The sequence below is a fragment of the Leguminivora glycinivorella genome, chromosome 2 (genome assembly GCF_023078275.1).
Source record: "Leguminivora glycinivorella isolate SPB_JAAS2020 chromosome 2, LegGlyc_1.1, whole genome shotgun sequence".
NCBI lineage: Eukaryota > Metazoa > Arthropoda > Insecta > Lepidoptera > Tortricidae > Leguminivora > Leguminivora glycinivorella.
Genome location: NC_062972.1, coordinates 29,966,502 through 29,993,015, shown reverse-complemented (window position 1 = coordinate 29,993,015; position 26,514 = coordinate 29,966,502). Strand labels below are relative to the sequence as shown.

General features: G+C 36.6%; 2 protein-coding genes and 1 non-coding gene across 3 annotated transcripts; 1 reads left to right on the top strand and 2 right to left on the bottom strand.

The window, feature by feature from the left end:
• The first annotated feature begins 2,896 nt into the window (after nt 1–2,896).
• LOC125242221 (serine protease inhibitor dipetalogastin-like) lies at nt 2,897–13,137 on the top strand. The gene is made up of 4 exons (XM_048150953.1): nt 2,897–3,023; nt 3,296–3,496; nt 7,232–7,295; nt 12,435–13,137. The coding sequence occupies exons 2-4, from the start codon at nt 3,472–3,474 to the stop codon at nt 13,045–13,047; spliced, it is 702 nt and encodes a 233-aa protein (XP_048006910.1). The 5' UTR covers nt 2,897–3,023; nt 3,296–3,471; the 3' UTR covers nt 13,048–13,137.
• A 794-nt stretch (nt 13,138–13,931) lies between these two features.
• Trnak-cuu lies at nt 13,932–14,004 on the bottom strand. Its single transcript has one exon. It is a non-coding gene; the product is annotated as a tRNA-Lys (tRNA).
• Nucleotides 14,005–24,046: 10,042 nt separating this feature from the next.
• On the bottom strand, nt 24,047–26,276 carry LOC125235238. Its single transcript, XM_048141733.1, has 3 exons — nt 26,146–26,276; nt 25,096–25,307; nt 24,047–24,280 (listed from the first exon to the last, which is right to left on the bottom strand). The coding sequence occupies exons 1-3, from the start codon at nt 26,156–26,158 to the stop codon at nt 24,131–24,133; spliced, it is 375 nt and encodes a 124-aa protein (XP_047997690.1). The 5' UTR covers nt 26,159–26,276; the 3' UTR covers nt 24,047–24,130.
• Nucleotides 26,277–26,514: the final 238 nt, after the last annotated feature.

Genomic DNA, 26,514 nt, shown 5'->3' with positions numbered 1-26,514 from the left:
GAAAACATCGTGAGGAAACCGGACTAATTCCAATGAGTCCTAGTTACCCTTCGGGTTGGAAAGTCAGATGGCAGTCGCTTTCGTAAAACTAGTGCCTACGCCAAATCTTGGGATTAGTTGTCAAAGTGGACCCCAGGCTCCCATGAGCCGTGGCAAATGCCGGGATAACGCAAGGAGGATGATGAATGGGGATGGGCACGGAACGAAAGCAACTTACTGATTCCTGTACAAACCAAAGTAACTACCAGCTGCTCCGGAAGAAATACTGAAGTTAATATTTTGCCGGTGCACTACAGATTGTAGTAGTGGTAGATGTGGGTATGACAAGGCCTTTATGTACAGCTAATTGTATTGTTACCTGTTGTGTGAATGAATTTATACAGCATCGTAATACAATCATGTTCATGAAATACATATTTTACACGTTTATCACATACATTTGTTGTTTCATTTCGTTTTAAAGTCGTATAATTATTCAACGGTACATGACCCAGAAGCATATGTACACATATTATGAAAGGTATTTGAATGATCTACAAGATTTTTTAAGAAAACTTTTGTCTAAGATAAATATTTTTCAAGATATGGAGCAATGTATGAAGCAAAAAGTGGGGGGGGAAAACGATTTTTAAAAAATTAACAGTTTTTAGGAGCTCATACCTAGATAATGGTTGAGAATAGAAAAAAAGTTTCTAGATCAAAGTTATAGAGAATTTTATAAGCTTTCAAGGTGTAGTAAACTAAAATTTCGTATGTCGCATAGTTTTTGAAATATGAGCAAAAAACCAAAAAATGGGACCTTTTTACATCCCCCCCTCTTCGAGCTCACGTCCAAAGTCCGAGGACTTTTAGTATGTATGTCTCCTGACTACCCCTAACAACATCCCGTAGTGAAACTTTCTGCTTTCGGCCATTCCATCTAGAATCGTTCGTTGACCAAGCTATTGTATCTATATTTTCTTAATTATAACAATTATCCTGTATATATCTTACGAAAGTCGACTTATTACTAACAGAAAATGGTATGTAACAAAATAGGATCAGTTTTTGCTGACGTGGCTCTGTACAAAGTTTTTGAGAACTGCCCATTTCATCTCACTCAATAACTTGTATCAATAAATAACAAAACACGCAGCAAAATACTTCAATTTCTCGTAAAATCTTTTGTCACCTTAAAAGATAACAAAAGTCTGATGAATGACGTTTTAGTAATTGAGATGCCCGATGATTAATGCCGCGTAATAAAGCGAATAAACGGTGAGAATGAATGAATAATGAGATGAGTGAATGATGAGATGACTGAATGAATGGAAGAGCGATGAGCATAGGTCTTTAGAAGGATGGATTGATGCCATCGACGCATAAACTTGAGATTATTAAAGGAGGGAAATTAAAAATGATAGATGAGCGTATTTAAAGTGACTAAAGATTTATATAAGTAATTTGGAATGAGTTGTTGTTGTGACTAAGGAGGTATTCTGGCAGCTCGACTCAGATATGACACCTCGTTCTAGTTTTTATTGTACTAATTATGATGCGATGACGTTCTACGTTTGTATTTTAAATGTCCTGCCTTTCGACTACGTCATAATAACAACTCCATGTAGGTTCGAAGTGTAGTCAGAAAATGGGTCATATTTGAGTTACAAGTTCCGATCGCGATTATAATTATTTTACTTGTCGCTGCTCAAGTGTGACTCAGGCGACTCAGCCACTACCTCTTTTAAAAAGTGCAACTTTTACACAAGAAAATATTAAATACACAATATCAAAATTCCCAAATACATTTTAAATAATTATTCTCAACCACTAAAAATCTAGTGATAATTAATAATGATAGCGAATATTAATGAGGAACGGGATATTATACAAGGTCCATTCATCACCATCTAGCGTGTCATTTGGTAAACTTTTTCGTACAAAGTTACTTACTGTCTGCGACTTCTGCGAGACTGCGAACAGGGGGGTTACCATGAAGTGCTAAAGCCGTTCAGTTTAGGTTGAGAGAAAGGGACGAAGCTATAGCAGTTCCATAGCTCCGTCCCTCTCTCTCAACCTAAACTGAACGACTTTAGCACTTCATGGTAGCCCCCCAGCTACCAGCCGCACACAACAGTGTTCATGGAAAGTTCTAATATCTGTAATATAACAATGTTTACTGCCAACATAGGCAGGTGCGCAATCCGGAATAGATTTGTCTCGTCGGTAACGGGCGCGTCTCACTTGACGTTCACAGAGAATTGGGTTAGATTTCAAAATGGGCATGGCTGACAGTTTAAGCCGTGGAGTCAGTGATGGAAATGGTTAAATTACTGTTTCTGTTGGCAGGTGTCTACTAAAGACGTTTGGCTTCTAAAGCTTCCTAAAATTTGCTGTACCTAAGATAATAACCTAACCACAAAATTAAAATTTTGAAGAAACCCCCGACCGCGGCAAAGTGGACCTATGTTCAAGAAACATTGCTAAAAACACTCACGACTAATTCAGTTTTCAAACAAAAAAAAACTAAATCAAAGTCAAGTGAATCAAAGTCCACCGTTCGGGAGCTACGATGCCACAGACAGACACACACACTGACAGACAGACAGACAAACAGACAGATAAGTCAAACTTATAACACCCCGTCGTTTTTGCGTAGGGGGTTAAAAAGAGTACCTACCGATCGTATTCACTACTTTTCAGATTATACTAATATTTACTGGTTGTAATATTGCATCACAATATTGATGAAATTTTACAATATTTTCCTTTGCACTGTTGATTAATAGCAAAAATATTGAAAGTCACATTAATTTTATCTTGTGTCGAACATGTTTAATTTCACTTTTCATTAACATACTTGCATTAAAAATAGAAAATTAATTCCATTTTATTTCAATTCCCAACTACATTTTAATTACTAATCAAATTGTAGGTACCTATTTTATTTTTTAGCATTAGAAAGAAGCTAATGGCTGGACATGTATTTTTATTATTGATATAATAATAATATTTAGAAAAACAAGCGACAGCAAATGATACAGGTAACTATTTAACAGGTGTATTGTATATACATGACAATACTTTATCACTTACATTTTGATCGTTTTTAAGTAGGTAATGCATGCAATTTGAATTGACAACTATAAGAACAAATGAAAATACGTATGTTTACTACTACAGTATATTAAATTATGTAAGTAAATAAAAAAACTAATCGAAAATATTTTTTTTTTTTCATATGAACCATCGTATTTAGATTTTTCTTTACATGTCAAATTGTAATTTTTTCTAATAATTATAATTCTAATTACAGGATATTTTGCTAGACTCAACCTTACCCCACTTTGATGCTTCTCAAGTCGCACATTCTCCCGGCGCTCTTCAATTTATTTACTGCAGCGCCAATTATGGAAGAAATTCAATTTCGCTCAGAATTGGAACCAATTAATTTCTGATTCCGCGTCGCCACTTAACTGAGAGGGAGGCGTCATGAAGCGAATATTGTTCTTTGTTTGTGAGTGTTTTCTTCGATTGTATTTACATTTTGTTGGCAGTATTAGGGCACCTTTGCACCAGAGCTGCGCTACGTGAATGTTTGATACCCACCAATCATGCTCATTGTTCTACATAGCATAGTGCTAGTAGGAACGGATTCGACTAAGCTGATTGGTGGAGAAGTAAGTCAAAAACATCCACGTAGTGCATCTCTATTGGAAAGGCGCACTTAGGTTAAGTTGTTTTATACATACACAAATATACTCACACCCTGTATTCTCAGAGCACATGAAACTGCTCACGCTCAAGCGTTTTAAGATTAATTCTTTATTGTCTACACACACGTTGAGTTTAGTGGATAATTATTCAACTATTACCAATATTATACTTAAAACAATATTGAGCCAAAATCAAGAGAATAAAGTATGATTACTGGTCACCAACAACAGAAGCCAAATTGATACTAATTTAATACAATTAAAATCGTACCTAACTAATGAACAACAGTTATGATCTCGAAAAAGTACTTGGTACTTTTTGATTTTTCACACAATAATTTATTTACCTACAATAAGTTAGATACATACAAATTAAATATTGTACTTCCAAAATTTACAATGGTCCAACTTTTAACCACTGATAATTTTCTATGACAGTAAATATAAGTCGCGGTTTCAGGATTCGTACGATAGTAAAAGTTGCTCAGTAATCTAGGTATGTAATCACCTCATAAATTGTAGGTAAACACACATTATAAACACCGTGTATTGATAAGTACTTATACAATTATAATATATCTGCCTATACCAGCCGGCGTGGTATGCTTCCAGTTGTATCACTCATCCACGTGGATAAGACATCTGTCACTCTCATATCGATATGCTGGCCAAAGTGTGACGGATACATTATCCACATAGATAGATAGATAAGATAAGATAAAATATCGTTTATTCAAGTAGGATTTTACAACCTCTTTCGAATCGTCAAAATTACATTAAAATAAATTAAAAAATAAATAACAAATTTACAGAAACAATATAACTTAACAACAAACCTATGAAATTTGCTTCTAACATATTATAAATTTAATATTATCATTCATTATTCATTCATTAAGTTTTAGTAATAGAAGGCCATGCATTTTTGTCATTGATATATTCTTGAACAGTGTAGTATGCTTTACGTAACAGACCGGACTTTACATATTTCTTAAGTGAATGTATTGGTAAATCCAATGCTTCCCTTGGTAATTTATTGTAAAATGCTACACATTCACAGAGATTTCATAGATAAGTGATAAAACTTAAAGCATAATACGCCGGCTGGTTAGGTATATAATATATGCGCGGCGGTAGGTAGATATATCCTTGTATGAGTAGAACTTAAAGTTTTGGATGTCGTTTGAAGTTTAATGCAAATATCAAAACTATTTTGGTGATGTGTTCCGAGTTATGTGAAATTACAAATTCTCCATACGAAGTTCGGGTTTAGAGATGAAATATTTCACTGATATTTGAAAATTGACGCATCCAGACAGAGAATATACCATCAATGAGATATTAGATACCTGTGCGAATAGTATATTATAAGTTCCTACTTGATGGAAGTTATGTAATATCGGTAGGTGAGGTAACGTATATCGTATGCGGCATCAAATCTCTACAAAGTTTTGTTCACGGACTGAGTAAATATGTATGCTAAAATTATGTTTAAATGACAGTTTGCAGTTTACGTGTTAGTAAATTAAAATGATAAGTTTCATATGCATTGGATCCCTTTTCTTGAAATTATGGTCAATCGAAGAACGACGCCGCGAAACTATGTAGTTTTTTCTACTCGTCGACTTTAATCTGTTAATTAGGACACCATAGACTAAACTATAAGTAAGTGCTGACTTTTCAGTGTTCGATAGTCTTTGGCACTTACTCAACTAATATTTCATTACACTTCACTTTAGTTAACTGAAAAATATTCAAAAATAGAACTTCATACAAGTTCTATACTAATTTGCGATACCTGGCAAATTTTTCTGCATCTGAAACACATTTTTTTTATCTGCCGCATTATCGACCAATCACAGACGGTTATTACAAACAATTGATTGCCAAGTAATTCGATGTTGATACAACGGTGAACGACGCCATTAACATTAATAATTTTAACTTGAATGATGATATTTTTCGTCCATTGATGATGAAGATGATGACTCATAGAAAAAGTATTGTATGCAATAAAGATATAATTAAGCTTTTCACTCTCGTACACTATTAGGCCACTCGGCAAGCTTTGCGAGGGCCTAAACATGGTACTCGACTGAAAGGCTTTGTATTATATCACGATTGTATAAAATACTATCTGTAATACTAATTTCCTATGGCCAAATTTTAATGCGCAGACCATGGAATGTTTTATAGAAAGGGTTGGAGCCATCTGTCTTAGATTTCTTATTGCCTACACGTAAAGTGGGGTGTGATTTTTTTTCCTTTCAACCCTAACGTGTCATATATTGTTGGATAGGTATTTAAAAATAAATAGGGGTTTACTTCAATTATTTTTTGATATTGTTAATATTTTCGGAGATAATCGCTCCAAAAGTAAAAAAAAATGTGGTGTCCCCCCACCTCTAACTTCTGAACCATAAGTTTAAAAAATATGAAAATAATCACTAAAGTAGAACTTTAAAAAGACTTTCTAGGAAAAATATTTTGCCTTTATGGGTTGAACAGTTTTTGAAAAAAAAAAACCGGAAACTACGGAACCCTACACTGAGCGTGGCCCGACACGCTCTTTACCGGTTTTACTTTACAAAAACTACTTCTACTACATTCCGCAAACGTAAAGCCTGACCAGAAATATGTAACTATTGTCAAGAGGGCGTTGTTATTCTAATGTTCAGTATAGTATGAAGAAAATAGTTCTAATGAAATTCCGCAATTCTTCTTCTTCTTATTTAAGAGCTCTGTATCTCTTGTCAGTGGAGTACCTATACTCCATATCCTCTGCTTAAAAAAATAGTTCTAATGAAATTCCGCAATTCCTCTTCTTCTTATTTAAGAGCTCTGTAGCTCTTGTCAGTGGAGTACCTATACTCCATATCCTCTGCTTAAAAAAATAGTTCTAATGAAATTCCGCAATTCTTCTTCTTCTTATTTAAGAGCTCTGTAGCTCTTGTCAGTGGAGTACCTATACTCCATATCCTCTGCTTAAAAAAATAGTTCTAATGAAATTCCGCAATTCTTCTTCTTCTTATTTAAGAGCTCTGTAGCTCTTGTCAGTGGAGTACCTATACTCCATATCCTCTGCTTAAAAAATAGTTCTAATGAAATTCCGCAATTCTTCTTCTTCTTATTTAAGAGCTCTGTAGCTCTTGTCAGTGGAGTACCTATACTCCATATCCTCTGCTTAAAAAAATAGTTCTAATGAAATTCCGCAATATGGCGCGTAGTCATGTATGTCTGGTCAGGCTTTAATATTTGCATCAGCGAGACTGTCAGAAATAATAATAACTTATCTTGAACTGACTGTACCTAGTCTGTATTCCTGTATCTATTCTGTATTCTTAGTGCCAAGACCATAACAAATAAAATAAAATGAAAAATGAAAATGAAATATTTATTTTTCAAGTAGGCATATTACAATGCGCATATGAACGTCAAATAAAGCTACGCCGGCTCTAACCCTACGCCTCAGCCTCGAGAAGATTTCAATAATAATAAAGTATTAACATTTCATTTCATAGATGCTTTTTTTTCAGGTATTTCTTCTCTGGTGGCGCCTTTTTATATTACAAGTGGCCTTAAACTTAGTTTGAGACAAGGGTAAGAATACTTATTTCATCATAAACCGTTTCTAAATGTAAACGATTGAAAATGTAATCGTTTCAATGTCGTTTTTTCGCTCGTTTACAAAGCTTACGTTTGAAAATCTGTGTGCGTAGCCGAATGTACAATATCTCTATCACTCTTGCGTACGGGCGCGACAGAGCCAGACTGCATTTCTGCGGCGTTTGGCGTCACAGACATGCCATTCGGCTACGGGGCCTGAGCGACATCTTGAATGACACAATAATCATAATTATAGGCACACTAAGTTGCAAAAGTACACGGCGAATTTATCAATGAATTCGTCCAGAATTTCTCCATACAATTTCGCAGCTCGCTATACTAAACTTGTGTTAGTGATGACTGTTTTCTTGACAGTCTTTCTACTTTGCTTGAAGTTTGCTTTACCTAAATCTCATGACTAGTGATGCTTCAAGCAATACGGTTCTTTTATCTAAATTTTTGATGAAATCTCGGATAAAGTAGGTACCTTATTTCACTTTATTTAGGTATCTGAAACCTTTAGTAAATGAAAGTCACATGATTTAATGCGTCTACCAATAGGTGCATAACTAGGTAGCTAATATCTGAAGCTCACGCTACCGTGTTGAGTGAATGTGTTATGTGAACTGTTTAGCTTGGAGAATCAGAGTATAGAGCGCGATTTATATAGAATAGGTATACAATTATTAATATTATAATACTTATTATTTTTCTTCTTATTTAAGAGCTCTGTAGCTTCTTGTCAGTGGAGTATGCGCCATATCCTCTGCTTTCCACTTTTGTACTTGATACGATCTTAGGCCTGCTTGAGCTGATGGTCATCAAAACTCTTCCTGGGTCTTCCTCGACTTCTTCCTTCCTTTTGCCTTTCCTTCTAGTATATCTTTAATAGAGTAGGCTCCAAGGGGATGTTCGTTTGAAAAAATAGCGCACCTCATTCTGACTTTAGATATATATTTTATAGATCCCGGACACCATATAAACACATGTTGCCAACCAGTTTTGTGGTCCCCTTCCCCGCACCCCGGCAATCAAAAATCGCATACAAAGAAAAAAAAATCAGAAATCAGTTTTCAAAAGAATCAGTTTTCATCAGACCATGCCGTGTGGGGTATCAAATAAAAGGGCTTACTGAGTAGTTCACGAATATATAGCATACTATAACATTTATTACACTTCTTCTAAGAATTTTTTTGAAAGTTTACTAAAATGCTCGATTTTCGAGTTAACTTTAAACCACTATTGCTTGAGAAGTTATGAATCTATTTTAATCATTATTATTTTAAATAACTAACAATAGTCCATTGTATACAAAATAATAGTTAATACAGTCAAAAAGTTGCATGGGGGAGCGAGGGGAGCAATCAAAGATGGCGAGTTTCGATATTTCTCTCGTGGCCAAACGTTGTGTATAACTGTTGTTTTAGATATTTTTTCTACTCCTGCTTTCCTCCTCCCACTTTAATCTGTCAATTATATTGTCCCGCAATCAAGTTCCACTCAGAAACCGAATTTTAAGAACCATATTATTGAAACATCGAAACTCGCCATTTTTGATTGCTCCCCCGCTCCTCCATGCAACTTTTTCACTGTACGAACTATTGTTTCGCAAACAATAGACTATTGTTAGTTATTTAAAATAATAATGATTAAAATATATTCATAACTTCTCAAGCAATAGTGGTTTAAAGTTAACTCGAAAATCGAGCATTTTAGTAAACTTTCATAAAAATTCTTAGAGGAAGTGTAAGAAATATTATAGTATGCCATATATTCGTGAACTACTCAGTAAGCACTTTCATTCGATACCCCACACGGCATGGTTTGATGAAAATTTGTTTTTTCTTTGTATGCGATTTTTGATTGCCAGGGTGCGGGAAAGGGGACCACAAAACTGGTTGGCAACATGTGTTTATATGGTGTCCGGGATCTATAAAATATATATCTGAAGTCAAAATGAGGTGCGCTATTTTTGCAAACGAACATCCCCTTGGAGCCTGCTCTATAAAGAAGGTATCATGTCGCAGTGGCCTATCATTTTGCCTCATTTTGCCTAATACTTACTAGGCAATATAATTCATATTATGTTTTTATTGTTATTTTTAATAAAGTCGTATGTAATCTAAAGGTCCAAGTTAGATTCCCGGCTCGGCCACCGGTACGATAGTACTCTTTATTATACTGTGCCATCAGTGAACTAGTTCCCTTTTTCTACTATTAATTTATTTATTGACCATAAAATCAACACCTAACAAAAATAATCGTATCTTATTTGACAATTACGGTTTCGAGTAACGTATTATTAAAAACTCAAGGCGACTGTACAAGCTCGTAGAAAAAAGTACCGCAAAAGCTCATGTATATTTAACTACCTCAAAACGAAGTCGGAGTCCTTTTCCTTGACATAATAATTGCTGTGCCCTTCCTCTACCCATTAGGTCTGCATTACGCCTTCTGATGGAATATTCTAGTATACCGATACAAGGTTCTGTGGTCGTGTTACATTCGAATAGCAAATGTGGGCTCGCGAGTTTGAGACCGTTCGCTATTAATTATTCTGGTCATTATTATGATAATGGTCATTATTATGAAGGCTATGGCCTTCAATCGCCCTCTGCTGAGAATGGGCGTCACTTCGTTATTCTTTTAAGAAAAAATATTTTCTTAGGTGTACTTTGCTTACTAAACTATTATACAGTGTGTGGCCCGGAACCGGGGAGAAAAAATTAAATGGGGATTCTTTAAGACATACCAATTAACTTTCACAGGAATTTAATTTTCAAACGTCCTTAATTTCAGAGAAAACAGCCTACAAAATTAAAAATTGTAGGTAATGTATTTTCCTGTCACGGTATCGTCGCCTAGTCACTTGGTACGGGGTATGTCTTGGTACGGGGTGTGACATTGACAATACGCGGTTGGTTTAAACTTTTTATAATAAGTTCACTGACAAGTTCAGTCTCTTTAAAGCGGTTTTGAATTAATAAAAAAATAGTTAAGTCAAAGTTAGTTGTCACGGGAGTCAAAGTTATTTGTCACGGGATTTATTTTGGTTTCAATGAAATGTTTTAATTTATGAAAACGATTCGCTCTTTGAAAATGGCCCTTTTACCATTCGATTCACGCAAGTATGTGGATATGATATTAACTTATGGTGAAACTCGCGGTAATGCGTTACGTGCCATTGCGTTATATCGTGAGCGAAATCCAAACAGAAGGCATCCGAGGCATGGTCGCGTGATTACAATGGCAATACAACGCTTACGTGATAATCGTCCTCTAGTTCCTGAACAGCATTACGAGGCCAACCAACCTCAAAATGTTCGCCCGCAATTAGAACGAAGAATTCTCCGATATTTTAGACAGCATCCCACTTCCAGTACAAGAAATGCTGCTCGAATCTTTGGAGTCAATAACCGCACCATAAATAAAGTAATGAGAAGAAGGAAGCAACATCCTTTTAAGTTTTTAAAGGTTCATGGTCTTTTACCAAGAGATTTACCTGTTCGTGCTGCATTTTGTAGATGGTTTCTATACATGCACCGAGAAAATAACAACTTCTTGAAACATATCATCTGGTCTGATGAGGCCACTTTTACTCGCAATGGAATGTGGAATAGGAAAAACATGAATTACTATTCTACAATCGGAAATAATCCACATGTCATGAGAGAATTGGCTCACCAATATCGGTTCTCCCTTAATGTGTGGGCAGGAATCCATAATAATACAATAATTGGACCAATTTTTATTGATGGTGCACTTAACGGCGATAAATTCATGGAGCTCATTGATGGGCCGTTAACAGATTATCTTTTAAATTTACCCGAAGATGTCCGCGATGACACTTGGTTTCAGCTTGACGGTGCACCAGCACATTCTGCTCTAAGGATACGTGAAAAACTTAATAACATTTTCGGAAATAAATGGATGGGAAATTTTGGCCCACACCGATGGCCCCCTAGGTCACCTGGGTGGCTAGCCGAATGGCACAATCGCTCACGAAACGCTCACGAAACGAAGCGCTAGTAGATATCTATCTCTATCGCGCTTGCGTATTGGCGCGACAGAGCCAGCGGCGTATCGCTTTCGTTTGGCGTCGGAGAAATGCCATTCGGCTACGGGGCCTGGCTAGCCACCCTGACCTAACACCCCTTGATTTTTTCTTGTGGGGTGCAGTTAAGAATTATGTTTACGCAGTAGAGAATGATACAGTAGACATCCTCAGAAACAGAATAATCGAGGCTTTTCACAAGTTGCAACACAACGTGGATCTCGGAACCGTTCACAATAATATCATCAGGCGGTACGCTACTTGCGATCAGCGGGACGGTAGACATATTGAAAATGTACGTATTTAGAATTGCTACGTCCTTTCAGCTTTGTATTTGTAATGCCTCTAATTGTTATTTGTAAATAAATAATAAACTATTATTGACTTATTTTATTTTGAGTGCAAAATAAACACTTCATAAAGTGACAATACCTATTTAAGTGCTGATTCGGTGATAGAAAGATAATAGCATTCATATTAATATCTTTCAATTAGTCAACGCAACCATAAAATGTCAATGAGACGTTCCGAGCAGCTCCGAATAAGTATGACGCAGAACGAACTAATTCAGTCAAGTTGAGTGTTGTTTGCATTACATTGAACGTACGATTAAGTTTGTTAGAAAAAAAGCGAAAGTTAAATTCTGATTTTAATTAAGTGAGACCATTATAATTTAATTACCGGTAATCTATAGATCCTCTGTTTTTATTATTATTCCCTGTTCCGGGCCACACACTTACATTGACTTTACTAATATCCTTGCATATTGTGTGTTAACAATTTTCTGTTTACTTATAACAGGATAAAATTTTAACCAATGACTGAATAGGTCATACTGAACAACTATTATTATGGAACGAATGACGAAATCGCGAAATAAATTGTGTATTTAATTCATTACGACTGATGCCGTACCATATTAGCGGCCATATAAATTATTTATTTTTCGCCATTTTGGGCATTTTGTATCATAATAATAGCGGTTCAGTCTTACCTATGAAGTCACTACGACGGATTCGGCTGGTGGTAAAAATCGCCCCTCCTATAATTCCAAATAAAAAAGGTAACCGCATTTTCAGACCAGAAGAATCAACTCCCCCCGGAACAGGCCTACCACTAGATCAGGAGGAGGAAGCTGCTAAGAAAGCGATTCCATTCCTCAAGAACTGCACGATGTGTCCCCGACATTACAAGCCCGTCTGCGCCAACAACGGCCAGTGGTACATCAACCCCTGTTTCATGGCCTGCGCGGTCGGAAGCGACAGCTCAGTCGGCATCCTATACGAAGGCGTTTGCAGACCCGAACACATGAAAACGTCCTCAACTACAACAACAACCACCACACCTCACCACACCACAACTGAAGAACCAAAATTCGCATGTGCGAAAAAATGCGAGGAGGAGGATGCACCAGTGTGTGGTAGTAACGGAGAAATGTATGGTAATGCATGTTTAATGAAGTGTGATGAGGTTGAACCTGCTGATAATGAAACGGTGTGCACCGCAACGCGTCGTCCAGCGGCACCTGAGGAACATTACTCGAGTGCCTGCACCTGTTCGAAGGTGTACGACCCGGTGTGTGTGGTCGACGGGAACTGGTATTGGAATCTTTGTATGAAGGAGTGCATGATTGGAAAGGGAGAATCGTCTCGAGTTCTTTATCAAGGGAAGTGTGTTAATTTTTTGTTGTAGAGAACGATTTGGTGTGGTGTAGTTGAAGGGACACTGATAGAAGCGATATTAGTTTACAAAATTAAATATATTTTAGACAACAGAATTTTATTTATACTTTATCATTCATTTGATTAACTATTATTGTAACATGCGATAAAAATCAGATGCCATAGTTATGTTTCAACAAAATTTCATTATCATAACAAAATATTACAAAAATTGGGACTCAAACCATCACTAAGATAATAAATTTCTACTAAAACAATTTGATGCTTTAAGCATAAAAGAATAAAAACGGATACTGTAAAACGGTTTTAGGTCATGTTTTAGAATGGTCATGTTCACTAACATCTAAGTCAACATGCAAATAATGTATACCTATCTAAGACAATTACAATGTCTTATGTTCTTGCATTATGGATGATTTGGGATGTTGGTTTGTAAAGATGTTTTTATACTCGACTGTACTGAAATTGGCTCCAAACAGCGAGCAGAAATGTCCCCGACGAACTTAGTACGTAGTTATCTCCGTTCCGAATTCGCCGCAGTTTGCACGCGAACTTGCTGAGGAAATGAGCCGACGAAGTTACTGCACTTTTAAATTGGTCAAGCGCAAGTGGAGTCCAACCAGATGGTTCCGTGTTTGAAACTGTTTAAATGAAGCTTACAGAATTTTCCAATCTTGGAGGCAGTGAGTTAGTAGGTACATGGCTCGAAGAACTGACGATTCAGAGCTTGGTGCAAAACGTTCAACGGGGCGTGCGGCGGGGCGTGCATACAATCTATTGAGCATCGACTCAGAACACTTGTATGAGCTTCCATTGTTTGATATGCACACCGCACACTCGGTCCCACTGCATGCCCAATATGAGCGTGCATTCGTTGCATAATCATTTTAGTGGCGCCCAACGTGGGGCACGAACCCACGGCCCTGAGATTAAGAGTCTCATGCTCTACCGACTGAGCTAGCTAGACGCACACAATTTTTTTGCCGAAATCGTGAAGCGTCTGGTTGACGCAACTGGTGGCGACTTTCTTGTACTATTAAGAAATTTAGTTATTATATTTATTGTATAATTATTATTTTCTGAAAACTTACTGAACCCCGATATCTTACAATAAATGCGTTCCGCTCGATACTAATGCAATATTTTATCTCCGTCTTTTCTTATTTATAGCTGACCGCCTTTTCTAGATTTCTTCTTTTTGTTCTTTTGCTGCTCTAGACTATAGTTTGTAGGTATCTGTAAGTATTTGAAACTTATAAACAAACCAGAGCAAATATGTTATTGAGAAAAATGTTTTTTCAGTTCAGTGAATTACTCAATATATCAAAACTGACAAAAGTTTCACAACAATAAACCGACCTTTTCGTTCTCTTTTGTTTTCATCATAATCGCCGATTATAATAAACTGATTCAACTTTATATTGATCCATAATAATTTCATATAGAAGCTAAAAAATGAGCGCAAATCTATTCGCACAGCCAGCAAATAGGATATGAATGGGATGTCATATCAATTACGACATAATTACTTGATTGTAGTGGAGATCCTTAGGGATGTGAATCAAACGGACAAAGTTATGTGAATCCATCTGCTTCTGTAACGAGGAGTTATGTAACGAACCAAATGAGGTTACTCGGATGATCTCTGCGATGCAACCCTCTAAGGCTTAGGGGTATGGTTCAAGTCATGACTTTAAGGCCTGAGTGGAATAATAATATACACCGTGTTTCACTTAACACTAAAAACCTGAAAACAGTTTGTTCAGAATCGAGAGTAGAATCGATTGAGCTATATCTTGATGGGGGTAATATTTTTATTTAAATTAGTATTATTAGTTATTTTTTACGTGCCCATTCTATTGTACTCGTAATACAACATTGTGTATATCGCATTGCTAGAGGTTGTTTACCTTTTTCAGTATTTAGGGGTATTAATACTGGCCGGTTACTTGGACGATTATTTTTTCCGCTACTAGTTTGACGTTGTTTATCAGTTTAATCTTAATGTTTATCATAAGTCATAACAAATTGAACTCGTACCTAATTACAACCTTGTCATTTTGAATATTGAGTTTATTTGCTTACTGCGATTACCTGTCCAATTTGAAGTTTACTGTGACAAAGCTTTAAAGTGTTTTACAGTGACATCTTAGCTGTCTATTGGTAAACCTTATGTCGTTGCAGTAACGTACACAAATAAATAGTCTTATGGTTTATGATGGTAGTTAGCAATTATTTTATTGAGTGTAGAGCTAAAAGTCAAGTAGAGCTGTACAGAAAATTAAAAATTCAATTAAAAAAAAAAGTAACGATCAGATTAAAAGATGAATACTCTAGATGAGTTTAAAAAAATAAAAATCAGTTGGGGTGTCTGAGGTTTTGAGTGATACCGGAAACACCGTGTATACTACTACATCAAATATTATGTTGAACTACAGTCCAAAAAGAAATTATAAAGTTGCGCCCTATGAGGTTTTGGTGTCCAACCTTCTTAGTAGTCGCACTAAGCTAATAGATCGTGATCCGCCGCTTCTTAATGTATGGGTGTGAGACTTGGACACTAACACTCAAGGAGGAAAACAGCCTACAAGTGACATAATGTAAGGTGTTCAGGAAGATTCTGGGACAGTTCATAGCAGTTGGAGAATTCGAAATAATACCGAAATTGAATTTGGTGCCCGCTATGGAACCATTATGGCGCGGAGTAGACGCAAACAAACGCAAACACCAGAGCTACCTACCAAGATGTTGTATGAAATGTAACCGTGTAGGGGTGTGTTCTCTTTCGCCATACAATAGATACGTTAAAAACTAATGGTAGAATCATAAACGGCTGCTGACGAACGCCGCGGTCTATAGTCGAAGCATTGTAGTGAAACACGGCGTTATTACGTTTTTATCGCGTCACTCGATTCTCCGCTCCCCGCGCCGTTAGTCGCCACATCCTATGACTTCTGCCACTCAGCGCTACCCATGGATTTGCGTTATTATTTCCACAGTAGCTCGTGTTGGCCGTAATTAAATGTGGTCCGATTCAGTTCGTGGGATACTGACAACTCACATTGTTATTGCGGAATCTAACATGAACATGACATGGTGGAACAATATTATTACATAAGATACGATGATTAACCCGTAAAAATTTGGACAAGACAAGCTTCAACGCTGTATACGGTTTACTTTTTTTACAAGCTTTTGTTCAACTTGCCTTGTTAGTATGTTAGTGTGCGTCAAAACGTAGAAGCTAAATTTGACCCACTTTCCGGTTTCCGATTGAGTTGAAATTGTGTACACATATGCAAATCACGTGACAATACAATATTATGGTATCATGGAGCTGATCTGATGATGGAGAAAAAAGGTGGCCATAGGAACTTTGTTATGAAACGTTGTATCCCCATCGAGTAAGGGGTTTTCAGAAACGTCTCGGAGAGCAATAGATGACTGTTGAAAGAAAGGTGCTGTCGGCGATTTTGTTCCTAAATCTAAATACCTATATAAAAGAAGAAACTGACTGACTGATTGACATACAGTAGCGGAAAAAATCTATCATACTGGTTATATATTGATAACAATAAGTCGAAACTTCTTAAAATTTTATCACAACTTAAACACATATGTATTTGTATACTTACGAGTCTTAGGACCCACTGCACGTGGCCTGTGGGCAGCCACAAGAGCCTGATGCTGATTAGAGACTTTACACACACCGATCATGTATGTTACTAATATCACAGAATATATAATAGTACAAGTACAGAAGGCTCACTGTTTTGATGTTCATGACATGCCGCCTTTTTAAATGCCTACAAAATTCTAACAAAGAAACGAGCCGCACGTGCGCGGCGTTCGGCGATAGGGTTGCCTATGGATTAAAACGAATTAATACTCAGATAAAATGTTATACTATTATTTTTATATTAAAGGAAAAAATGGATTTTTTTTTTTTTTTTTTTTTTTTCCGGCGGGACTTGAACCCGCACCATTTTTGCAATCCGTGCAATGCTCTTACCAATTGAGCTACGGAAGCCACGCCGGACTTCGCAAATCTTTCCATGCTTTTCCTTTTGTACACACGTCTTGGGGTGACGTCTAGCGCCATCTACCGACAGACTATTACATCTTGTAACGGCACTGGAGTCTCAAGTTATATTGAGAATTCACCAGTAACAATGTGCTAACCCATACTAAATTAATTTTTATTAAGCAGAAACGTCTGCTAACGATTCTAAACATTTTTATATTAAAGGAAAAAATGGAAAAATTTTTTTACGCTTCCGGCGGGACTTGAACCCGCACCATTTTTGCAATCCGTGCAATGCTCTTACCAATTGAGCTACGGAAGCCACGCCGGACTTCGCAAATCTTTCCATGCTTTTCCTTTTGTACACACGTCTTGGGGTGACGTCTAGCGCCATCTACCGACAGACTATTACATCTTGTAACGGCACTGGAGTCTCAAGTTATATTGAGAATTCACCAGTAACAATGTGCTAACCCATACTAAATTAATTTTTATTAAGCAGAAACGTCTGCTAACGATTCTAAACATTTTTATATTAAAGGAAAAAATGGAAAAATTTTTTTACGCTTCCGGCGGGACTTGAACCCGCACCATTTTTGCAATCCGTGCAATGCTCTTACCAATTGAGCTACGGAAGCCACGCCGGACTTCGCAAATCTTTCCATGCTTTTCCTTTTGTACACACGTCTTGGGGTGACGTCTAGCGCCATCTACCGACAGACTATTACATCTTGTAACGGCACTGGAGTCTCAAGTTATATTGAGAATTCACCAGTAACAATGTGCTAACCCATACTAAATTAATTTTTATTAAGCAGAAACGTCTGCTAACGATTCTAAACATTTTTATATTAAAGGAAAAAATGGAAAAATTTTTTACGCTTCCGGCGGGACTTGAACCCGCACCATTTTTGCAATCCGTGCAATGCTCTTACCAATTGAGCTACGGAAGCCACGCCGGACTTCGCAAATCTTTCCATGCTTTTCCTTTTGTACACACGTCTTGGGGTGACGTCTAGCGCCATCTACCGACAGACTATTACATCTTGTAACGGCACTGGAGTCTCAAGTTATATTGAGAATTCACCAGTAACAATGTGCTAACCCATACTAAATTAATTTTTATTAAGCAGAAACGTCTGCTAACGATTCTAAACATTTTTATATTAAAGGAAAAAATGGAAAATTTTTTTTTTTTTTTTTTTACGCTTCCGGCGGGACTTGAACCCGCACCATTTTTGCAATCCGTGCAATGCTCTTACCAATTGAGCTACGGAAGCCACGCCGGACTTCGCAAATCTTTCCATGCTTTTCCTTTTGTACACACGTCTTGGGGTGACGTCTAGCGCCATCTACCGACAGACTATTACATCTTGTAACGGCACTGGAGTCTCAAGTTATATTGAGAATTCACCAGTAACAATGTGCTAACCCATACTAAATTAATTTTTATTAAGCAGAAACGTCTGCTAACGATTCTAAACATTTTTATATTAAAGGAAAAAATGGAAAAATTTACGCTTCCGGCGGGACTTGAACCCGCACCATTTTTGCAATCCGTGCAATGCTCTTACCAATTGAGCTACGGAAGCCACGCCGGACTTCGCAAATCTTTCCATGCTTTTCCTTTTGTACACACGTCTTGGGGTGACGTCTAGCGCCATCTACCGACAGACTATTACATCTTGTAACGGCACTGGAGTCTCAAGTTATATTGAGAATTCACCAGTAACAATGTGCTAACCCATACTAAATTAATTTTTATTAAGCAGAAACGTCTGCTAACGATTCTAAACATTTTTATATTAAAGGAAAAAATGGAAAAATTTACGCTTCCGGCGGGACTTGAACCCGCACCATTTTTGCAATCCGTGCAATGCTCTTACCAATTGAGCTACGGAAGCCACGCCGGACTTCGCAAATCTTTCCATGCTTTTCCTTTTGTACACACGTCTTGGGGTGACGTCTAGCGCCATCTACCGACAGACTATTACATCTTGTAACGGCACTGGAGTCTCAAGTTATATTGAGAATTCACCAGTAACAATGTGCTAACCCATACTAAATTAATTTTTATTAAGCAGAAACGTCTGCTAACGATTCTAAACATTTTTATATTAAAGGAAAAAATGGAAAAATTTACGCTTCCGGCGGGACTTGAACCCGCACCATTTTTGCAATCCGTGCAATGCTCTTACCAATTGAGCTACGGAAGCCACGCCGGACTTCGCAAATCTTACTGTACAAAAGGAAAAGCATGGAAAGATTTGCGAAGTCCGGCGTGGCTTCCGTAGCTCAATTGGTAAGAGCATTGCACGGATTGCAAAAATGGTGCGGGTTCAAGTCCCGCCGGAAGCGTAAATTTTTCCATTTTTTCCTTTAATATAAAAATGTTTAGAATCGTTAGCAGACGTTTCTGCTTAATAAAAATTAATTTAGTATGGGTTAGCACATTGTTACTGGTGAATTCTCAATATAACTTGAGACTCCAGTGCCGTTACAAGATGTAATAGTCTGTCGGTAGATGGCGCTAGACGTCACCCCAAGACGTGTGTACAAAAGGAAAAGCATGGAAAGATTTGCGAAGTCCGGCGTGGCTTCCGTAGCTCAATTGGTAAGAGCATTGCACGGATTGCAAAAATGGTGCGGGTTCAAGTCCCGCCGGAAGCGTAAAAAAAAAAAAAAATTTCCATTTTTTCCTTTAATATAAAAATGTTTAGAATCGTTAGCAGACGTTTCTGCTTAATAAAAATTAATTTAGTATGGGTTAGCACATTGTTACTGGTGAATTCTCAATATAACTTGAGACTCCAGTGCCGTTACAAGATGTAATAGTCTGTCGGTAGATGGCGCTAGACGTCACCCCAAGACGTGTGTACAAAAGGAAAAGCATGGAAAGATTTGCGAAGTCCGGCGTGGCTTCCGTAGCTCAATTGGTAAGAGCATTGCACGGATTGCAAAAATGGTGCGGGTTCAAGTCCCGCCGGAAGCGTAAATTTTTCCATTTTTTCCTTTAATATAAAAATGTTTAGAATCGTTAGCAGACGTTTCTGCTTAATAAAAATTAATTTAGTATGGGTTAGCACATTGTTACTGGTGAATTCTCAATATAACTTGAGACTCCAGTGCCGTTACAAGATGTAATAGTCTGTCGGTAGATGGCGCTAGACGTCACCCCAAGACGTGTGTACAAAAGGAAAAGCATGGAAAGATTTGCGAAGTCCGGCGTGGCTTCCGTAGCTCAATTGGTAAGAGCATTGCACGGATTGCAAAAATGGTGCGGGTTCAAGTCCCGCCGGAAGCGTAAATTTTTCCATTTTTTCCTTTAATATAAAAATGTTTAGAATCGTTAGCAGACGTTTCTGCTTAATAAAAATTAATTTTATACTATTATATTCAGGTCTTGGGTATTTTCTAGGTATATATAAAGTATTTATATATTTCTGTTTAAGTTCCAACATCACAAGCCTTATTGAACCTTTCCGGGGGACTTAATCAATAGTAGATCTGTGTAAATATGTCCTATTTTATTCAAGATATTTATTTAAGTATACATTATTAGCCATTCCACACGCAGACAACGCATATGAACCTTAAAAAAAAAATTCGCGACGTAAAGTAAGAATATAAAGTGCGAATGTGGGTTCCGTGAGAACGCGCGCTTGATTAGGCCGCGAACTCGCGGCCGCCAGCATGTACTTGTAGCGCGGCGATGCAATCGCGGAGTGAGCCGCCCCTGATAATATTGGACTTTTTATTATGAAAACACAAAATAGCGAATTCTACCAACAATATAATATAGGTAGGTGGATGTATTTATCAATCTCAGAAGTCGTTGGTATGAAAATTACACCACATCATTATTTTACTATTTGAGGCCCACAGGGCTACCCTGCATAACTCGGGCATACAAATTGTTTTAAAAATGAACCTTAAGGCGTCCAAGTAGTCTTTTTCATATACTTTTGTGTATATTGTAAATTTCATGGACATCGCAATATCCTTTTTTTTAAATTAATGAGATAAGTTTGCAAATGTGTCCAAAAATATGATAGATTATTTTTCACTAAAGTGTATCAACGCACAACCGAAACCACTGGTCCTAGGGATTCCAAATTTGGCACGTAGGTTCCTTATAAGGTTTAGAGAAGCACTAAGAAAGGATTTTTCAAAATTCACATCCTAAGGCGGTGAAATGGGGGTTCAAAGATCAACGTTTGAATAAGTCGCTGGGAAAAGCTAGTTCTACGAGTATAAAGTGTATGTTACTAATTTATTTTGCGTTATTTTTGTACATTTTGATCCGTGTTTTGGAATAATTGAGATTGGAGTTGTGCTAGATGCATGAACTCGCGTGCGAGAAGATCTATGAAGTTAGCTATTTGGACTTTAATTAGGTTAGGTTAGTTTTGTTTTCTCTTTTATAATAATCTTTGGTTACCCTTATTAACCTCTGGCACCAGTCATGTCTAGAACTATCCACCAAATTGATGGCAGTTCTCTAAACGATTTACGCTGTCCTTCTTCAACGCTATCAAAAATAAGTATACATTTTACACCTTATAACTAAGGAGAAAGGTACAAAAATGTTTATATATTTTTGAGAGTATATTTACCTTGATTTGTGAGCGTCCCTCGGGTCGGCATTGTTGGAAAACTTGGAGAGTTATGCTGGGTCATGGGTTATTATGGAATCTTATAATTATGTGACGCTTTTGATTTAAGATATTTGCAGTAATTTTTAGGGCTCCACAAAAGGAAGACCCTTGGTAGGAGCATTAGATTTCTTCGAAATCACTAAAACGAGTGCAGTGAAGCTATGGAGTGAGCTGCCCGTCTCGCTTAGACAGGCACAATCGGTTGCGTCGCTCAAGAAGAGGCTAAAGAAGCTGTGTTATCTGACTAAATTACCTTTGTTGCTTTATATGTAAATGTATTTTGTGTTTCTTTTCAACTTAGTGTGTTTTTCTCATTCCTTTTTGTGTGATATAGTTATGTTTATCCTATAACTATATATAGATTTTTATCTATTGTCTTTATGGTACCTTGTTGTACAAATTGCTAGATTTTGTTACCCTCTTTAACTCTTTCCTCTCATTTACTCAAAGGTTAACTGGAAGAAATCCCGATAAGTTCGCCTTTGTACTTCGCACCTCAATGTATATTATTTTTAATGTGTTTTTGTACAATAAAGAGTTACTACTACTACTACTATGATTAAGTTGCGTACAATTATATACTCGTACCAATAAGACCTAATTACCCTTCGGGTTACAATACAATACAATCCTTTATTGATAAAATAAAATTTTACACGTCAGGTACATTGGCATGCTTACTGCTAGATTAAAATTACATTAATTATTAACAGGCAAGGCTAGAGATGGGTAGTGAGTAAATACTCATGAGTAAATATCGAATAAATACTCAGTATTTACTCAAAATACCCGTATTTACTCGTTTTTACTCAAATTGGTGGGTATAAACTATTTAGCGTGCTGAAATGGAAATACAAATTAGAAATATTGGTGTATTTTGTTATCGACTTCTAAGTTAAGTAATCAAATTTATATGAATTTTATTTTAAAGACGTGCTCTCCATACATTTAACTATTTTTCTCAAAAATAAAATTCAAAAATTACCAGTATGTTATACATCATCTGATAGGTCTTTAAAAATTAATTGAATGTTTCTAAAAAAGTTTTTTCATAATACGAATAGTTTTGGAATAAAACGATAATTAAGGCCGAAATAATGTTTATACCTTTATAACTTTCGAATTCGTTATTGGAAAAATATCCAGAAAACGTCAAATTATTTCCCATAGAATACAAAACACAAAACTAGTACTTTTAACGTCATCAGCTGAGCCATTTTTGAGTTTTCTTTAGAAAACCCTTAATAAAAGGTCGTAAGTGCCACATTAACAATCACTTCCGAACATCGTCCGTCATGTCGTTATCTAGAACATCGATTTAATTTAAGTCTCATACTTTTACTGTAAATACCTGCTTTTTTAAAACAGAACTGCTAACTAAACATTAACACTATTTTTTTCTCAGAATGATTACCTCTTTTTCAACAAAATAAGAGTCCTATAAGCTTCTGATAATATAAATAGTATTTAAACATGTCCACACACTTAAAATAAATACGACTAAGTACATAAATCTCATTTTTTTAATTATTTTTAGGTAACAGTTTCTACTCACCCAAATGAGTAAATACGAGTATTTACTCGGTGCTTTGAGTAAATTACGGGTAAATACTCAGTATTTACTCACCCCTACCCATCTCTAGGCAAGGCTGAGCGAGCGAATTTTATAGGTATGTGTATATTTGTATACTTAGTTTTACTAATCTATCCAATCCGATATCGGATGTCGGAAGGATTTCAATAGAAAAAATCCAAGATGGCGCCTGTAATGTATGAGTTTTTCAAAGAAACATTTATCGCTGGTTGTTGATTTCAATTCGGGCGGGATTTTGTTATATACTTTAGGTCCTACCGTATGCATACACTTCTTAGACTTGGCTAGTCGTGTTTGCGGTGGATAAAGTTCATTACGCCTTCTGGAAGCCGTACCTAGTGCGTTGCTGCGGGTCTGGAACTGTGCTATGTTGCGTCTCACGTATTTTGCCACTTCGAAAATGTATGCACACGGCAGGGTTAGAATTCCTGTCCGTTTAAAAAGTTCTTGAGCTGGGTGATCCTCCTGGGTTGAAAGGTTAGATGGCAGTCGCTTTCGTAAAACTAATGTCTACGCCTCTTGGGATTAGTTGTCAAAGCGGACCCCATGCTCTCCTGAGCCGTGGCGAATGCCGGGATAATGCAAGGAGGATAATGATGACGCAAATATGGACATTTACTGTAAATAAATAATTTTTTAGATCATAGGGCCAGCTAGGAAGGTAAACGAGACAGTACCTAAGTAATCTAATGTCAAAAATTTATTTGTCATAGAATAAAATACGCAATTATTGAATACTTTTATTTCAAGAACACAGAAAATAAATTTTATGATATCAGTTGTTTATTGTCAGATTCGCACTTGGCCGATTTTTACTCTACCAGTAAATACAGATTCCTCTTCTTATTTCTTTTGCATCTGTCTGATTATTACACCTGAACAGGCATCTATTTTTATATGTAGTATATTTCTCACCCTTTTTTGTGCAGACGGGTAGATAGACTTGGGGACATTGGCTGCATGCCATCTGTAAAAAATATCAAATTAAGCTAGTAAGCTATGCTATGAGCTATCGGCTATAAAAACGAACAAAAGATAAACACTCTCGTGCCTATAAAAGAGACACGGCAATATTGATAGCTCACCTCTGGGCGAGTTTCTATAAACATCGCCGTGTCGCTTTCATTTTGTTCTTATCTTTTGTTCGTTTTTATAGCCGATGGCTCATAGTTTACTAGCTCGCGGTGGGACCAGTGCCTAAAGCACCTAGTCAAAATAAAGTAAAGTAACAGATTTTTTTGAAATTTAGGTTATTGATGCCTCGAACCATTGGGGACATCTGATAATGTTTCAGTAATAATATGTATAGACCCATTTTAAATAGTGGTCTCCATGGCCTTTCGGAGGTGGTTGTGGTATAGAAACCGAACGTGGGTAGTTTTTTTCCAGATTGTAGTATCTCTATTATGTTCATATTAGTATTCATTCATTTATTAATTGGTTGAAATATGACGATATTTGCTAATCGAGTCTGACGAAATCCCGCTGGCTGAGAGCTTTAATCGAAAACGCTATATCGTCACTACTTTAAAAAAAACTTGTATCTTCGTCTGTCAATGAAAAGAAAGTTGTAGTAAGTATGTATGGAATGCATATAGACTTACTGCGTCTTAACTTTGAGAAGCAGCGCGAGATACGAGATTTTTTAAAAGTAGTGACGATATAAAATATGCGCTATAGCGTAATCATGTCTATTTTTACAGACAACTTAATAAATAACTATTTTTATGGGAATTCACGTGCGTAGCCGGGGCGGGCCACTAGTAGACTAAAAGTACAAACCGTCAGGTTCATGTTCTTCAAGGTAGCTTGCAAGTATTTCATTGTGGTACCCTTTGAGTCCCTCAAAATTTTTGGATACGGCTTTATCGTACCGTTTACGTATTGATCATCGACTTCCCGGAGCTTTTTCAATGCCTCCTCGTGAGATATTAACTTTACATCTTGAAATAATGATTGCTTAAAAAGCATCGACATAAAAAATAGGACTAAGTCTGTAAGAAAAAAAAATTGTGTTTTTAATAGATTTTATTAACACCTGTCCCGTTGTCTGTCTGTGATTTAATATTGCAAGTTAAATTTGACCCACTTCTCGGCTTCCGAATAAGCTGAACTTTTGCACACATAATATGTAAATCACGTGACAATCCAATATTATGGTATCATGGAGCTGATCTGATGATGGAGCAAAAAGGTGGACAAGTTATTAGGAACTCTGTAATGAAAGGCCAATGAGTGAGGGGTTTTTAGAAAGGTCTCGGAGAGCAGTAGATGACTGTTGAATGAGAAGTACAATCAACGATAAAAGTTTGGGCATAAAATATTTTTTTTTTGCGAAATTTTTCTGAATTTAGGCTTCAGTAATCTAGTCTCAAAGCAAGATACAAGAGAACGCACAAGCTCCCAACAGACGCGTAAATGATAGCGGAACCAGCTCCATAACAAGTATTTTGTAAAACATCTGATTTTATGCGTCATACTTTTTTTTAAACACGTCAGTCCCTGCAAGTGATCCAAAGTTGGTGTCATACAATAAAATAATGCTATTAATAAGCCCTTTCAAACAAGCCATGTCCCCATCAGTATAAAATAATGGGACAAAATGCTCATTCTCCTTTCCCCTTTTCCGCGCTTGTTCTACTTTTTTTATTCGCAAACAATATTGAACTGAGGCAAGACCATTTCGTGGCACTTTATTTTTTTTATGTCTGAATAATCTCATTTCTCTCATTTCATTTCTCATTGATTATTGTCTGTGTGATTCCCAATAAATTCTATTCCATCCTATTCTATTCTATTCTTAAAAATAAAAATAATATAGTAGGTACTCACATTTTCTTGACATTTTCTCTTGCAGCTTTAATAGTTAGCTAATACCTTCTTTCCTGCCTAATGGTAGAATTTTGTAACAAATCAACGTGGATCTGAATGTTAATTAAATGTTAATTAGTCGTGTTTTGTTCCTTAATTACTTTCGTGACAGCGCTTTCCAATAATTACTTATTGTACACGTGTAAGTACCTAATTACCTAAGTATTTGATGACGTAATCCTCTTACTACCTCGTTAGACTTATACATTTTTCCGCTTTTTTACGATCCTGAGCTACTTCAAGCTCATTCTAGTCGAGTCCACTTGAGGCAGTCTCTTCCTCAACTGTGGCATATTTCACAATAATGACAATTGTCGCCAGACTGTGACA

Coding starts and splice junctions, on each gene's coding strand:
- LOC125235238 (XM_048141733.1), bottom strand. Junction 24,281..25,095: donor TGAAGAACATGAACCTGACG/GTTTGTACTTTT, acceptor TATTTTTTACAG/ATGGCATGCAGCCAATGTCC.
- LOC125242221 (XM_048150953.1), top strand. CDS start 3,472: ATGAAGCGAATATTGTTCTTTGTTT. Junction 3,497..7,231: donor GCGAATATTGTTCTTTGTTT/GTGAGTGTTTTC, acceptor CTTTTTTTTCAG/GTATTTCTTCTCTGGTGGCG. Junction 7,296..12,434: donor AAACTTAGTTTGAGACAAGG/GTAAGAATACTT, acceptor CCGCATTTTCAG/ACCAGAAGAATCAACTCCCC.